Source organism: Parus major, chromosome 1A, assembly GCF_001522545.3.
Source record: "Parus major isolate Abel chromosome 1A, Parus_major1.1, whole genome shotgun sequence".
Taxonomy (NCBI): Eukaryota; Metazoa; Chordata; class Aves; order Passeriformes; family Paridae; genus Parus; species Parus major.
The window spans coordinates 54,163,928-54,181,372 of record NC_031773.1 but is presented as its reverse complement, the minus strand read 5'-3'; the positions used below and the strand labels follow the sequence as shown (position 1 = coordinate 54,181,372).

General features: G+C 45.3%; 1 protein-coding gene across 1 annotated transcript in view; it reads left to right on the top strand.

Annotated features, from left to right (window-relative positions):
- Positions 1–16,905, top strand: part of TMTC1 (transmembrane O-mannosyltransferase targeting cadherins 1) — a 134,233-nt gene extending 117,328 nt beyond the window's left edge. Inside the window, exons 14-20 of the mRNA XM_015628669.1 lie at positions 4,889–4,991; positions 7,908–8,043; positions 8,815–8,959; positions 9,071–9,208; positions 9,589–9,711; positions 10,915–10,992; positions 11,714–16,905. Coding sequence (XP_015484155.1) covers positions 4,889–4,991; positions 7,908–8,043; positions 8,815–8,959; positions 9,071–9,208; positions 9,589–9,711; positions 10,915–10,992; positions 11,714–11,854 — 864 coding nt within the window. The 3' untranslated portion in view covers positions 11,855–16,905. The remainder of the gene's footprint in view (positions 1–4,888; positions 4,992–7,907; positions 8,044–8,814; positions 8,960–9,070; positions 9,209–9,588; positions 9,712–10,914; positions 10,993–11,713) is intronic.
- The last annotated feature ends 540 nt before the right edge of the window (positions 16,906–17,445 follow it).

Below are 17,445 nucleotides of genomic sequence, written 5' to 3'. Positions count from 1 at the left end.
TGGTGGCAGGTGTGGGTCACTCACACATGGTGGCAGGTGTGGGTCACACATGGTGGCAGGTGTGGGTCCCCGCTGTCTGTGCAGAGCTCCTGGGCTGCTCCACAGATGGCTTTTCCAGGATGGGAGGCAGCTCATACACAGAGGGTAATTACACCCACATGGCGTGGCTCTGAGTTAATTGCTGCTGAAGTTGTGAGTAAATCCCCTCTCTGCAGCTCCTTGCGTCTGTGGCGAAGTCTTAATCCATTGCACCTTGAATGTTGTGACAGCAGGAGAGGCCAGCGCTTCCCCTCACACACACGCCTACGCAGACAACCTGGAGATTGCATAATAAATCATTCCAAAGCTGGGGATTGTCAGGGACCAGGTGGCCTCTGCAGCCCAGATTCTGCCCCTTGCACACACCCACAGGGATTCGGCCCTCCATTACCGTGGTCGATGATCACGAGCAGGGGAGTGGGAAGGCTCCCTGGCTTTATGTTGCTCTTAATGAGCAGCTGTTCAATATTTTATTTAACCTCATTGTTCATGTGCCTCTAGGCCTTATTTGCTGTGCGTGGCCCAAGCTGTGCTCTGGAGGCAGGATTACTCATTTCCTCTCAGGCCTGTTCCCCATGCTCATTACTCAGGCTCTCCCTACTCTCTGTAGTTAGATAATTTATTTCTACAATGTCCCTGTGAGGTGAAATATTGTCCCCACAGAGGAAAAGAGAACTTGAGGCACAAAATCCTTGATTCAGAAGGAGCCATAGGGTGTGAGTGCCTGCACTGGGACCACCAAGCTCTCCTTTCCTCCACACCTGCAGCAGCAGAGGGATGCTGTGCCTTGTGCTGTGGTCCCACTCTGGGGCTCCCTGCAACTGCACAGCTCCAGCACACCTATGCAAACCTTTTGAAAAGGTTTTTTTCTTCAGTCTTCAGCTCTAATTGTTCCATAGCATGGGGTGCTGAAGCTTGCTTAAAAGGTTGCTGAATATAAATACAGACAAAGCAAAATGGTATCTTTTGCTGTTCTCCATTATTCTGGTTAGTGGAGTCTTCTCTCTGTAAGGGAAGGGGATGAAGTTCAGCAAAACTATAGGCAGAGGTCTTGTTTAATCTTCTTTAAGGGTGTGGGCACTCTGTAAAATTCACTTATGATGTATGTGAATTACTGAAAGGTGTTCTATTTTATTTTCCCTTTAAGAGAATTTCAAATATTATCAATATTATCTGCAGGGATCTCGAAATACAGTGTATGAATTTAAAGACAAGTCCTATTGAATGGGAACTCTGCTTTGAATAAGCCCATCAGTGAAGAGTCTGCTGCAAGTATAGGAAATTATTCCTCTGCAGTAATACCTGGTTTTAATATTAATTGAAATTATTAATTAGAATGATCGATTGCAAGGTCAGCAGAGCAATAAAACCATTATAGAGTCCTGAGACCTTCTATCCAAAGCAAATGCCATTAGTAAGTCCAGCAATAATTCATCTCTCTTACATATGGATTGTTCATCCTCTTGTGACTTGAGTAAGTGGCAGGCAAAAAAGATAGTTAGTACAATTTTCCCAGAAAACAGCGATTTTTCTGTAGACTTTTAACACCTTCTCATGTTCAGTCACAGCAGGTGCCTACTTGATTGTGCACCTCCTGTCTCACACATTCATCCCAGTGACCACAGCAGGGTCTGTCCTACAATACCTGCTGCTGCCCGTGGCTGGGAGCTGCAGAATCACACCCTGCAGGGGTACAGGCAGAAGTTTTGGCATCTTCAGCCCAAAAAATGATGAGGGAAGCTCATTTTTTTCAGTTTTGGGGTTTCCTCTGAGTCTGAGCAATAGTGTTCAAAACAGTTAAAAGTTGCAAGAAGAATTTTTTTGTCTCTTTGTGTCCCAGAGCCTGTGTCCCAGCTGTAGGGGTATCTGAGTCCAGGCAGTTACAGGATGGCATCACAGAGGAGTTTTGGGGGAGACACCACTGGGTCCCTCTTGCTGGGATGTGATAGAAAGAGGCTGAAGTGCCATGTTAAAATAACTTTCATGAGGTGACCGTGCCCATGACAACTTCAGCTTCTCCAGCTTTGCTCCAAGGCTAAAAGGGAAGTGTGGGCACAGTGAAATAGCTGCAGGATTGCCTTGGTCAGTCCTGCACAGCATGTTCCCCCATATTAAGGGGGATGAATCTGAAACAGTCCTTATGGTTCCTTCCCCTCTATGCCTGTAAAAAGTGCTGCTAAGAGGAATGTTTCAGATGCCAGGGAATGAACCTGTAACTTGATGTAATTGCCCTTTTCTCTCCTTGATAGCTGATTCTTGAAGCCAGAGCTGACATGGAAAAAACCACTGCTGCATTGTATAGAACAGTTTGGCTTGTTTGTGCCTTTTATAAATGCCTGCCCTTCTGGCTGCTCTTTCTGCTTGGAATTGGAACTCAGTTGCAATGTATTGCAGTTTCCCTTGATTTCTGTGATCACTGCAGTGGTGCTGGTAACAGAAATCAAACATCTTTGCTGCCTGTTTTCACAACATTCTAACATTGGTTCCCCACAGTTTCCCGTCTTCCCAGCTTCAGTTTCATCCATCATCTCGTGCTACTTGGTGGCTCTTTTCAGGCCCTGGCTTTGACTGATTTTGTGTGTGTGTTTCCTAAAAAAAGAGACTTTTTAACCCACTTATCTGTAGAGGAGAGCCTACTCAGGCATAACCAAACTGAAAAACTGAGCCTTATGAAAAACAGACCTAAAACCCTGGAGTTAACTGAAAGATTCTCATATGCATAATTTTTTTAATATCATAAAAATCTCATACATTTTTAATGCCAGTCTTCTGAGTTTTGTGAGGTTGATGAATGTTTTATGAAGGTCTGGGAGTGGCATTATTAAGTGTTAATAAGAATCAAGCCTTGATGAACTTAGGACTCTATTTCTGCTAAGAGGAGGAGAGGCTGTGAGGCGGGAAAGCTCTGGCAGGAATAGCAGGTTACACCCTTGCCACTTTCTGACTGTGCTTAATGCAAACACTTTGTTAGACTGGGCAATGAGCCTGAGGCATGCAGGGTTAGAATGTTAGGTGCCAAAAAAGCAATGCAACCACAATAAAAGTGCTAGAAGTGCTCAATATTGGTGAATGTTTTGACATGGAACCATCTAATCCAGTTTAACACAGCCCTTCCTTGCTTTAAAAATTTGGTTTATGGTCAGTAAATAAAATAAGCTGACATACGTGCATACAAAGCTGCATTCATTGGCTGAAAATTAAAAGCAGAGGAAAAGAAAGTAATACATAAATCTTGGAAAATATGCACAAAAAATTGCTCTTCATTTTAGTCAATTCTAATGATCACTACACTTTTCCTGACTCTGCAGGATAATGTTGTCAAGCTCACATCAATTTATCCAAAATTTCCAAAGTTAAGCACTTTTTAAAAATGCGTTTCTGGGCTTTATTGCACACTTATCTTTTTTGCTGGCTGACCTTTATCATGTAAATGTGAAGGGACTTAACTGTGGCAAACTGTGGGATTCTGTGATCAAGTCATACTCTTCCAGTGCAATTTATTCCAGCTCTCCAGCTCTGAAATAGGAAGTGAGAAAAGAGTCCTCACGTTAAGCAGCTGTGGAGTAAAAGCTGCTGTCAGGTACAGATTTTAAATCCAGGGAAAGCCCAGGGGGCTCTGCCATTTGCAGGCTTTGGGGAGAGTCCACAGCTGGGAGTGGACTTTTTTCAGTGTGGGTTGATTCCCGAGCGTGGGAGCTCCAGGCCCTCCTCAGTGAAGAGCCAGCTGGCTGATTTTGCTTGGGAGCTTCGTTGGGAGGCTGTGGAGTTTGTTGCTGTAGGGCTGTGCTGCTCAGTGGAAGGGGAAGAAATGAGAAAAGCATCTTTGGTGCTGGAGGCTTGCCTGACACCCCTCTGCGCTGTGCTTGTCTCTTCTGTTCACAGCCCCCTTCCACAAACACACCCGACAGCCAGGCTCTGAGAGCAGGGGGAAGCAGGGCACCCATGCTGGTGAGCATGCAGGCAGTGGGAGCACATGGTCTGACTGGAGGGAAGTGGAAACCTCTCCAAGCTGCTCTTTGATCCAAAGGAGAAACCTGATTGTTGTTTCAGGACCAGGCTGTCCATAGCTCAGGCTGGACAGAACCCAGCCAGTGGGATGCTTTCTGTAGGCAGGGTGTTCCCAAAGAAAAGATCTATATTCTCTAGAAATGTTCAGCACCAGTAATACTCCCTGAAATCTGTGCAAAATGAGAGCTCAGTGCATCTGGGGAATCTGCATGGTGCTATGTTCCATCAGTCCCAGTGAACTACACCTCACACACTGACAATGCCTGGTTTTAATCTGAATTTGTCTGGTTTTCCCCTCTCTTTTACCACCCTCTGTCTTTCTCCAGCTTCCTTTATCCCCCTGCACTCACTCCCTAGCTATCACACACAGCAAGCTTTCATTCCTTGTATTTTCCTCACTGCTAAAGGAAAGAACAGCAGAGCTCCAGAGGGGGGGAAGTTAGCCAGTGAGATGCTCATTAAACAAATAAATTAGAACATATCAGCTCCCAGATGACAGATATTTCTCAACAGAAGCAACCCAATCCCTGTTGCTGTGTTTTTCCTGGCTGGGCGTGTACCCAGCTGGGGGCTCACTGGCAGTGCACAGGCACCACCTTTTCCAGGTGTTTCACGGGTAGCAAAGGCACAGGGAAAAGCTGTCTGAATTGCTCTGGGATGCCAGGTGGCAGCTGTATCACATCCATGCCATGGGCTAAGATTTTGGCCTCTTGGAAGGTGGGGTGGGTGTGGATTCCCCAAGCTTCCCGTGCAGCGAGGGAGTTGTCACAGAATGCAGGTGTGCAGCAAATGGTGCTGACAACCTTTCTGCCATGGCTAAGAAGTCTCCTTCTCTTTCAAGGAACGGCTTAAGGAAGCTGAGGAGGTCTATAAGGCTGGCATAGAGAATTGTCCAGAGAGCTCTGATCTGCATAACAACTACGGTGTTTTCCTGGTTGATACCGGTAAGTGAGAGAGAGCAAGGGATTTTTCCCTTTCTGCCTTCTTTGCTTTGATTTATTTTATTCAGCAGTACACATCTAAAAGGGTGTCAAAAGCTTCCAAGGCAATAGATGTGCATCCGTGGTAGCTTGGAAATAAATATCCCTGTGCTGCTGAGAGGGCAGAAGCACTGGAATTCGTAATCACTGCAGGCACTGTGCAGCAGGAGCATTCAGCCTCGCTCTTCCCTTCAGTGTTTCTCACCATCTTCACACAGGCAGTTGCCCTCTTCAGTGTGAGCTGGGCAGCACCCTGACAGTACTGCCTTTTTTCCAGCAAGGCATGGCCACATCAAATCAAATCACAGGCACACAAATGGATCATTATGGTCTCTGGAGCACGTGCAGCCCTATTTTGTTACAGCTCTTTGACTGTAAGGCTTGAGTGCCACCGCTATAGAAAGGAACATGGCTTTTAAACCACGATCATCTGTGAAAACAAAACCTTATACACTGTGGGGTGAATTGGTTTTGGAGGAGCTCTGTAATGGCATAATTTTTTTTCTGGGCTCCTGGTTCCCATCCAACTTCATTGGCACTTTTTGGCATTCACATAACAACAACAGAAACATCACTTTAATTGCCACCTTTTATTGACAGCTTTATAAGCAAGGCTAAGTTTGACAAATGACTAGTGCAAATTGACTGCTGCTTCATTGTGGTCCCTCCAGAACAGAGCCAAGACTCAGGGAGGAAATAGTGTAGGCTTGAAGTGTGTGGTTGCCACCCATTCTTTCCCCACCACATGTGCCCAGCTCCTGTGGTGCTTGGGAAGAAGGGATGATGGTGCCTGTCAGTCTGCAACTGGCTGTTCTGCCTCTGAGCTGACACTTGGCCACCACTCTTCTGTACTACCAGTGTGAAACAATTACAAAACCAGAATCAGTATTCATAATCAAAAGAGGCATTATGGCATTAGCAAAAGACATCCAGGTTCTGAATTAGGGTGCAGGCAAAATTCAAGCTTGCAAATAATAAAAATTCCTGAGTAATTTCCCTCTGATGTTGTGCTCATCTTTGCTTGCCAACCCAGATAAACTGTCCTATTCCTGCCAAAATTTGTGGTTCAAATGTAGTGCAGAGCACTTTCTGGTTTTTGCACTCGTGGACTCTGCCAAAGTCAAAACTATAATTTCCTGGTTGACTTCTATGCTTCCCTACAGACAAACAACTGGAAAAAAACCCACTGACTTTTAATATTTGGGGCATGATGTGTCAATAACCCTCCTAGAGACATGACAAGGCGTGAAGGAAGTGGCTGGTGGTGAGCTTGTCACAGGCTGTGCTCTTTGCCGGCGGCACAGGGAGATGCTGTGAAGCACCATGCCAATTAACTTGCAGGATTTTGTGCAACAAGCCTCCAGCAAGTGTCAGCTCTGGGGAACCACAACTCGAGACAGCTCTGCAGTGGTCACAGGCATTCAGTGTGTCTCCCTTAACGATGCACATTACCCCTGTGTGCTGAGCAGGGGAGGTGCTGGCTGGCTGAGGGACTGAGGTGCGTGCCCAGCTGCTTCTCAGGATGTTTTGTAGATATAATTTTCAAAAACATCTGCCTGCTCAGTGGTGGGGAAAGATCGAGGCTGCTGCTGGTTGTTTTGAAAAAGTGGTACCTTGAACAACATGTCCTCAGCCTTGGGTGAATCTTGAACACTTATAAACCTCCCAACAGATGTTCCTCCTCACTCCTTCAAAGGAGATGATGAGATGGGTCCATGTGTCTTTTGAGTTTTATAGATGGTCTGGGAAAAACCAAACTAGATCTGGGAAGCTATGAAAACAAAATTCCCACAGCAGCATGTTCAGTGACCCAACAGGCACTGGCTGTTTTCGAGATCTGTTTTCCAGCTCAAAATGGAATTAAATACATTGTGAAGTGAATTGGTTTAAAAAATGCCAACACTGAAAAGCTTTGTTGGTGGACAAAAGCTCTTTGAGTATTGGTTTTCATCAGGAGATTATCTGGTCTGGAGCTCGCAAACCAATTAAACGAGCCCTGGGATTAAAAATGCAATATTTGCATTGCTGAAATGCTGGAACTTTATACTTTTACCTGTATTTAGCTAAATAAAAATGTGATATTAAGAGCAGAACTTTATGCATTGGGGTAGTGATCTTGCACCTCTCTTTTTTGCTTGTATTTTCTTGTGGTGCTCAGTGGTGTCGTGGGCTGCAGGACCTTGCACATTTACACACAGCGGAGCAGTGCCACCCAATGGCTCCTGTGCAGCACAGAAATGGTGCCTACGTGCTCCAAAATAGGCACCTGGACACCTGCTCTGGGATTTATTGCCCTGAGTGGGAATTAGCTGGTCCCTGGCAGCTACTCCCAGTCCTGCTGAGCAATACGCAGAAGAGACTGAGCTGGAGCTCAGAGCAACACAGCAGAGGTGGAGGGAATAATCTCTGTTTGGGGAGAGCTGAAACAATTTGCAGTTCTGGTGGTGTTGTGGGGAATACTGGGGGGCTCGTTCTTCATTCTTCATTGCCCATTTCTCCAGTGGGCCAGGGTGAAAGGATGCTCCACCAGGAGATGTGCCCCAGCCCTTCTCTGAGGTGGGCTCTGTCCTTAGCACAGGGGTTGTGTCCCCACTGCTGCACGATCAAGAATGGGAGTACTTTCAGTCAGGAATCATCTTGTTGTGACTGTATCCTCAACTTGCAAAAAATCTCTGAATATTGGGGCCGAAATCTTAGTATGGACAGCAAATTCTCCTACACCTAGATTAAAAATGCTGAGGCAGGATTTCTCTCTCAGAATGTTCCCATGCATAGAGCAATAGAAGAAAGAAAGACAGAACATTACTGTGTGCTAAGTTTGAGCCAGTTTTTCTGATGCATGGGGTTTTTTCCTGGTTTAATGGCTGTTTTCCTCTCCAGGGTCTCCTGAGAGAGCCATGTCCCACTACAGGCAGGCCATCCTCCTGAGCCCTGCTCACCATGTGGCCATGGTGAACCTGGGCAGGCTTCACCGCTCCCTGGGGCAGAACAAAGAGGCTGAAATGTGGTACAAGAGGTGAGGATTTGGGGTGGGAGGAGAGGGTTTCCTCCTGCCCCTGTATGGCTTGATTCTGCTAAAAAACTTCTGATATCTATCAGTGCATGCATGCATAGGGCTTCCTCCCTTCATTCTCCATCTGTTTGAAACTAGATTTGGCTATTTTTGGGAAGTGCTTGGAAAGGCAGCATGGGCTCAAGCAGTGTTGATTTCCCTGGACTATTCCCAAGCCCCCAGGATGAACACTGCTGCTTTTGGCTGGGGGATTGCTCTCATAATGAAGTTGGAGGCTTCTCGGTGACAGGAGTAGGCTGTATTACCACAGATCCCACCCTGCTTGAAGGTGGTCTGTGGTTTCTGCACCAGTAATAGCCAGAGGTGCTGCACAGCTCAGCACCAAACCCTTGGCACTGTTAGGAACTCTTGTCCTTCCCAGCAGTGTTCCAGCAGTCAGGCTCTGACTCCTGGTATGCAGCAGGATGGATTGGCTGGGAGTATTTTTGCCTTCTTTTTGGCATATAGATTTGTGTTCACATTCCCCAGGTTTCATCACTGTCAACCATCCCCACCCATGCTGCAGGCTCATGGGGAGTTGGGAGGTGGTTCCTTCTCAAATGGCTAGAGGGATCACTGCAGTGGGCACATTCATCCCTCCCCAGGACTTGCAATTTGTGCCTCCCAGGCTGGGACAGTGCAGAGCTTTGGTTCTCCATCCCAGCACAAGCCCACCTCGCCCTTCCACTTTGCTGCTCACAGCACCTTGAAGCATCCCTTTTTCCCCAACTGCAGGGCACTGAAGGTATCCCGGAAGGCTGAGATCCTGTCCCCACTGGGGGCTCTGTATTACAACACGGGGCGATACGAAGAAGCACTGCAGGTGTACAGGGAAGCGGCAGCGCTGCAGCCCTCAAACAAGGACATCCGGCTGGCACTGGTGAGCGTGGGGCCAGGGCAGGGCCACCACAGGGCAGCAGCAGCCCCTGGGTGCAGCCCAGAGGCTGAGCTTTTCAAGACCATAACACTTCACAACGTGGCTCTGTTACAGGCTCAGGTTTTGGCCATGATGGGGCGGACGAAGGAAGCCGAGAAGATGACGAACCATATCCTTAATGAGGATGCAGAGTGTCTGGAGTGCTACCGCCTTCTGTCAGCCATCTACAGCAAGCAGGAGCTCTATGCCAAGGTACCGTGGCGTGGGATAGCCTTGTCCCAAGGGCTCACACGTGGAGCTCAGGTTGAATTTGGCACTCTGTCTCTCTGGGGACATGTCACGTGCCTCAGCGCACATTCACTAGATTATTTCTTCACTAAAACCATCAGTTTATCTACATGCTAAGACTGAGGGTAAGCAGTGTGGTTTTCTTATCAATTATACCTCCTGCTGCTGGCAGCCCCACGGCCCATCAGCTCCAGGCATTTAAAAATCTCATTTCCCTGTGTGTTAATGATGTGGGGCAAACAAGGGAAGGAGGAAGATGCTTCTTGTGCTGGCAGTCCATAGTGGTGAGGAAAGAATGAGAAGTGAAAAGGTACTGAATGGAATGTCCTCTTGCTTTTTCACAGGCACTTGAAGCTATAGAAAAAGCGCTTCAGCTAAAACCAAAGGATCCAAAAGTCATATCAGAGCTCTTTTTCACTAAAGGAAACCAGCTAAGAGAACAGAATCTCCTTGACAAGGCTTTCGAGGTATGACTGCTCAAGGACCTACACGTGGTTTTACAGGCTAAAAGACAGTTTGCTCATTGTGTGTGAAACTCCCTGGTGCATACACCCTGGCTGCTGGCCCTAGGAGCTCAGAGTCCACCACTGGTACAGAGAAAGCTATGAGGCTGCTGACTTTACCAGACTTAATTACAACTTTTTTCTTCATTCCTGTATGGAAATATTGCTCCCTGCTCTGAGAGGTTAAGTACAGAATTGTGGTGGGATTGACCCTTGCTGCATCCAGCCCCTCTTGCTGTCAGTGACCAGCTCCAGATAGCTCAGCTGGAGGCTTGAGGACTCACCATGTTGTTACATCTCACCTCAGAAGCCAATAACTGAGAGGCTGGCTTGTCCTGTGAAGCAGGATGCTTGACAGCTCAGAAATTATGTTAGCTTTACTATTTACTACTATTACTTATTATTTATGATTTTTTATTATCATTACTATTATTTACTATTATTAATAGTAGTACAGAAGCAACATAGTGGAAGGTGTCACTGCCTGTAGGAGGGGGGAGCTGGAAGTATCCCAGTCCAAACCATTCCATTATTCTCTGATTCAGAAAATATTATTTGGACTGTTCTGAATATTCTCGACATCCCTAGAGATGTTTAATCCTGATTTAAAAATCCTTTCCTGTTGTGACAATGTAAAAACAGTGCTGTTTGACAGACTCTAGAAGGTACTAATTGCTTCTTCTCCCACACTCAGTGTCAGTGTGGAGGGAAAGCACTGCCCTCAGGTCCTTGTGAAACCTCCATGCGAGTGGCTGTACCAGAGTCTGCCGCCAGCTCCAAATTAAAGCCTTGCAGATGAAGAGCAACCACAGGGCTTGTAGTTGGCAGGCAATGTGTTTGGCACTGCCTAAGGAAATGACCTTGACCTGCAGGAGACCCCAGTGGTGCAGGAGACAGGGACAGGGTCGCAGGTGTGGCTCCTCTCACAGTGCAGGAAAAGCACACATTGGCAGGGAGAACCTGTGAGATAACTGAGCCATGAAGCAGTACATTCTATGCCTCTTCTGCAAAAAAACTGAAATTCACTTCATGCCTTGTATGTGAGAGGAATTTGAATTACATTCTGAATGGCTTCAGGAGAGGAAACTGCATTTCTCTTTCCCTTCCAGCCCTGGTTTTGTTTGAAGAGTCAGACTCTTAACCTAGAAATGTTTTATGTTTCTGTAGAGCTATAAACGGGCTGTGGAGCTCAACCCAGACCAAGCACAGGCCTGGATGAATATGGGAGGCATCGAGCACATCAAGGTATGATAGTTTTGGTTTTCCTTAAGCTGCCAGGTGCAGAGACTACTACTCAGGACAAAAAGCTAAATGGGTTTCAGACTGCCAAGAGTTGCATGTTTGTGAACAGCAAGTCCCTTGACGTATTTTATCCAAAAAGGAGGGAAGTCTCTTTACCCCAGCTAGAATTCCCAGCCAGGTTGCTTGGTGGAGCAGATCTCATTTTAAGAGTGCAGGCTGCAAGGAGCAACCAGCTCCTCTCTAAAGCTTTCCTGCTTCAGTTGTTGACCTACCTTAGAAAAATGTCACCGTAAGTTGACTTTTAAGGTTCTTCTCTACCTAATTAATTTAATAAAGATGTCTAATGCAGAATACTGGCATGAAATTATGGAAATTGCCTACTGTGTGGTTGCTTATTCTTTTGAATACTTTAGCATATCATTATGGTTTGGGTCTTAAGGAGTCACATTGTGTGATGTCCTTAAGCTATCCTGTTGCTGAGTAAAATTAACTCTTCTGGTGCAACATAAGAGAACTATGTAAACCTATTTCTTGCTGTGTGAGTTTCATCAAATTTAGGTTAACAGCACTTGGTGATCCATTTAATAAAGAACAAGTATTTTTGTAACCCAGCAGTGTCAGGTTTTTAAACTCTGTTTCCCCTGTATTATGTTTTTCACTTTACCCTCAGAATGAACATTCTGTGTGGAATGTGAATGAGACCTACCCCTCATTTTCTTTGCAGGGGAGCTACATCACTGCCCGTGATTACTATGAGAAAGCTTTACAACTGGTTCCAAACAGCAAGCTGCTGAAGGAGAATCTGGCCAAACTGGATCGCTTGGAGAAGCGGTTTCAAGAAGTCCAGGAGAAAGACCAAACATAGCAATCAGTCACCAGTAGAAAGACACTCATGCCCCTCGAAGAAGAGTGTGGTAGAAGCCTGTTGCTCAAAGTGATGCTGAAAGAACTTTGATAGGACACGGAATTAAGGAAGGCAAACTTCAAATGCATGCTTGGGTTCGATCAAAGTTGCAGGAGACACTCGGGTCCTGTGGGACGTGCTGGAGCATGAATGAAAACCTTCCTTTAATCAAGATGCTTGTCTAGGCTGAACCCATTTTAGTCACACTGGGAGTGTGGGTGGGACATGTACCTTCAATATCTTGGTTGTCACCAGGGAAACCATGGAGACAAAGCACTCATCCATTCATCAGGGGTGAAGTAGCACCTCCTGTTACTCCACACAGGCTCACCTCATCCATGTAGAGCACCATTGATGGGCTTCATTGTAAGTGCTGCAGACAGGAAAGATGGTCATAATGGTCACATAAAAAAGGTTCCAAGAGGTTAATGCTGAGGAAATGGTGGTCACTTTTACAGCTCTAAATGTGACTTGAAAATTATTCTAAAGAAAGGGCAAACTATTTAAATATCACCCTGGAAGGATGATTCTACAAATAGGAGAGATGATCCTTTGAGGGAAAACCTAGCCTGAATGTTTTACTCATTAGACAATAATTTTCTAGCAATTCAAGTTCATGATGTCACTTTTGTCAAATATCATATGGCTTTACCCTTTGCCCTCTCCCTCCAGGCCAAATAATTATTACTCAGAAAAAAATCGAAGCATCCAAAGGCAATGGGAAGCTCTAGGATTACTTGTCCTCCTGCTCAGTAGCCAGTATGGAAAGCAAATAACCTATCTAATAAATATAGGCGGTAAAGTAAAGCCACAGAGAGATTAGGGAACATTTCCTAGCCTGGAAAGGTACGAAGGAGGCTCTTTTATGGGTGTGCAGGGACAAAGCCCATTTATCATGGTGATAACACTGACAAAATACTTGGTCAAAGTGTTCCCACCACTCCCCTAAGAGATACAGAAAATGACCTGTAGCTGATCGGTCATAAATCTATATTTTTAAATACTGATGTGGGAAAACAAATTCTCTTCAGAACTGGGGCTTTTATTTTTGGGCTTTATTTATTTAACTTATAATAATCAAATAATTAATATATTTTCTCTGTTTTATATGAATTGGGCAATATCCTTCACAGCTGGCCACATGTTTGGGCGTTGTGACACATATTGTCTGAATTTAGGAGAAGGGAGTACCAATGAAGTGTGCTGGAATTATTCCCTCTCATGATTCTAAGGCGAGTGGCTGCAGAGCACACTGGACAACACTGGCCCTGCAATAGCAGCACTTTTGCTGCTTCCACTGGTTTGCACCAGTTCCCAGGGAGCGTTAGTGGGATCCTGCTTCGTGCCTTTGGGTTTGGACATCAGGGTAGGTCACCAGTTTGTTCCTCTCGAAGCACTAAACTGCCAGAAAAGTTGTTTTGTTTGAGCTTGACTGTGGCCAGCAGCCCAGGGTTTGGCATTATTAGCACAGTTCAGTTAGGTGTGCAATGCCTTAAAACACATCTGCCAGGAAAAGCCTGTGTGGCAGGCACCCCTGTGGTGCCTGGATTTAGCTGGCCATGGCACCCCAGCACGCTCCAAATTCCCTCAGTGGGATGGTCCAGCCATGTGCTGGTTTCATTTGAAAAGCCTGGTGTCTTTCTGCAGGTGGTGGTCAAATTACTGCAGAATTATTGATGTGACTCTGCGTTTGGAGCTCAGAGGGAGCCCAGGTGCAGCTGTCTGTCCTTCCAGGGTTTATGCACCTGCCAGAGCCATGGCTGTGCACCCACTGAGACCAGGCTGGACTGGTCCCCACTGGACAGGGAGACCAGCCAGCTACAGCTGGGCAGAAGTGAAAGACTGCTGTGGGGAAGAGGTGGCACCACAAGTCTTTGGGCTCTCCCCCTCCAAACCAGCTTCCCAGGGGAGCACTGGGATCAGAATAATCAAGCTGTTACACTCTTTTCTGCTCCCAGCCCAAGCAGCCTGCTTTACTTTTTGGGGCATGGGGCAGGTTTGAGCTCCTGGGGCTGGGTCAGCAGGCCTCTCTTGTCTTTCCACACCACTGTTGTGGCTGTGGACTGGCTGAACTGACATTTCTGCAGGTCCTCAGTGCTCTGCTGGCTGCCATGCACAGAGTAGCTTTGCACACCCCTGGGCTGCCAGGATGGCCAGGAGGAGGTGGCATCATGCCAGCACAGTCCCATGGGATGGGGAAACCCAAGCTTACAGCAATCAGTTCCCCAGAATCCAGTGCAAGACTGTAGAGGGTTCCTTGCTGGGATATTCAGAGGTACCTGGACCAGAAAGCTCTCTGCCTGTCCCCAAGGTGAGTGTGTCTTTGGGGCAGCTTCCCAAAGCCCTGTGTGCCCAGGCTGGCGGTGGTGCAGTGGATTTGGGGGCTGGCAGAACAGTGTTTGGTGCAGCCCTGACAGTGGTACCTCCCAAAGCCCCCAGGGACGAGGCATCTGCAGAGTGCTCTAACAGCCACCTGAAGCTTGGGGGGTAGCATGGGGGGAGATATGCCTCCTTTAAAAATGTCTATCAACTATAAACTTTGCCTCATAAAGATATATTAAATAAATATTATATATTCTACAGGCCTCACTGCAGTTTGTGGCTTTAAATAGTGGCCAACAAAACATATTTTTTCAAATACAGAAGTTGTATTTTTTATAGCAATGCTTTGTGAGGGGGAAGACTTAGTTTTATGTTTTTAACTTCAGCATAAATCTTAGTTTGTCTTTCCTTAGAGACCTGGTAGAAATTACTGTCTCCTGCTTGTCCTAAAACCTGATCAAAGCCATCTTGACCTCCTAAAACTGGTGTATGTGTACAAGTATAATACAGCTTTGGATGCTCCCCTCTGGGATCCTGGAGAAGGATTGATTACTATCTGTGCAACACCATCTTACTTGGAGAAAATGGAGAAAGATGAGACCATGCTCCCAGTAAGGGAGGTGGTTTGGTTGGAAGGCAAGGCATATCCACTTGCCTGAATTAGGCAGATAACACATCCAGGGATTTTAATGCCAGTTGAACCAGTTTACATTTCTGTGTCAAAAGGCCAGCTCTCCACATTTTGGAGCTGGGTTTATGGTAGTTATGGAGAGAGGAGAGCTCAGTAATGAACCCCATGTTCCTGAGCCAGCACTTTATACCCCATCTATGCAGGATGACAGTCTGCAAACTGGCAGCAGATTTGGAGAATGGCTCAGACCATGGGCTACCAAAGCAGTTAAACCTTTGTGGAGCTCTGAACTGACTCCCTGCCCTGTTGGCACCCATGCTGAAGCCCTGTGTTTGTTCAGGGCATTAATCATGTCTTTGCAGGCAGAGAAGAACGGAGTATGGTATGAAATGGGTTACCTCCACCAAAATGGAATGCTATTGTGAAAGATAAATGGAGCAACTCACCTTCTGATAACTTTATATTATCTTAATTAATCATAGGAAATGTTCTCTTCCTCTAGCATTGCACAGCTTCTAAAACAAGTTATAAATGCATTGTTTTCTGCCAGCTCCAGTGCTCAGCATGGTTAGCAGAGATTGGAAATTAATAAATGGCTGAAGATCTGCCTGGTGTGGGAGAGTTCATGCTCTCTGCAAGTTGCATTGGCTAAACCTCAGTGCTCACTAATTTTAAAGCAGAGAATTAGTGGAAAGCTGGTTAGACAGGACTCTCATGTGCTCACTGTGCATTTTAATCCTAAATGAGAAACATAACAACTGTGTTGCTTTTTCCTTTCTCCATGAATAATATTTGCAGCTGATGGATTTCATTTTATTGCTTATTTAAATTCCAGCATTCTTTGCTTCCATCCCTTTTCTGTCCCCCAGGATAAATGATGCAGTGGGGGAATTTTCTTTCTCTCATGGACTACATAGACTAGATTTTCCTATCAAATTTATTTTGGCCAAACATAAGTGAATGCAGCAGTGCAAATGGCCTTCATGCCAGAGATCTCGAGGAGGACAGGGGGCTGTGCATGCATGCATGGGGGTAGAAAGAAATATAAGTAAAAAAAAAATTCAAAATAAAAAGCCTAACTTGCAGGGGAGGCTGGACACCCCTAAAATGAGCTAAAAAACTTTGAAAGCTCCTCCACAGTTATGGAAACGAGGCCAGATATGGTATAAAATATTTGGTGAATGAAGATAATTGTCAGTCTAATTTATTAATTAAGCAGTTTATACTATTATATGGTCTTTTGTCCCACTTGTCCTCCAGCTCATTGAAACAGCTGGTGTATGCTTAAGTCTTTTCAATCTTTATGTGATTAAGTTGACCAAGTGCTCAATTTCTATCTTTCATATATGCAATTATGCACAATCTTTCAAAAAAATTAGCCCTTAGAGGGCTTTTCCCCCAACCTTCAGTCTCTTGCAGCAATTTCAAAATGCACCATTTTGCTTTCATGTCCATTTAAACTCAGCAGCGAAAGAGAAAAAAAAAAAATCAAAAAAATTTAAAAAAACAGCGCTTGGCATTCACTGGTGTTTTAATGTGGCAAAGTTGCTTCAGGTAACCTTGATAACTTTGTGCAAAAGTTCATTACCATGTTTGTACTGACTTGCTGAAAATTTTTTCTTCTGGAAAATACCCCCAGTGGTATCCTCTGTAAAAGCTATGGCTTCTACAACTGTATTACTGTAAAAATCTCTGCCTGAAGTGGATGTCACGCTGTGTGTTCCTCTCATGCAGAAGTTGTTTGCATTGCCTGTTGTTCATATGGTTCTTATTTCTGTATCTATTTTTTTTAAATTTGCTGTGCATATATTTTTAAAAAAGAAAACAAACAAACAAACAAAAACAAAACCACAAGAAAACAGCCCGTGGATTAGAAATATTTTAAAAATAAATTCACTCTTAGCAGCAGCTGGATGTATGTCTGATGCAGGAATTTGCAAAGTCTGCTTTTTTCACGGTGGGATTTATGACTAGATTTCACATCAAGGAGTTATGCTCAAAGACTTTGCAGAAGAAAATGTATGTAAATGTCTATTTTATATAAAAAGTAAGAAAAGTAGGTGCTGTGCCTGGTTTTGTTCCTTTTCTTTAGGACCAGCCATGAACAAGTTCTGGAGGTGGAAGGGCTTTAGTTTCTTACTCCACTTGACTTACATTTTACTTCCCCTGAAGTTCAGGTTATTGGTCATGTGGGAGCAACTATGCAGCATATGTGTTTGAGTCTGGGCATATAAAAATATTGGAGCAGGCATTTTTTGGAGCCTGAGCATGAGAAAAGATGTGGGCTGGTGCTCACACAGTCTTGATGATTGGACATGTAATACTGACATAAGTTCTTCATGTCAGGCTTTATGCCTCTGTCAGGAATGTGTCAAACAAATCTACAGAGTGCAATGAGAAAAAAACCTGAGATTAAAAATAAACTAATTTTGTTGTAAATCCCTTCTTCTTGGCACACACTCCCAGATGTTTCTGCATGCTTCCAGGGTTTGAGCTCACTTGGGATAGTAATGGTGATAAACACCTCCATTGAAAATGGACCTGAAAGAGAATCAAAAGCCCTGAGCACATGCCATGGTGTTTCCTGCCATCCTGCTGT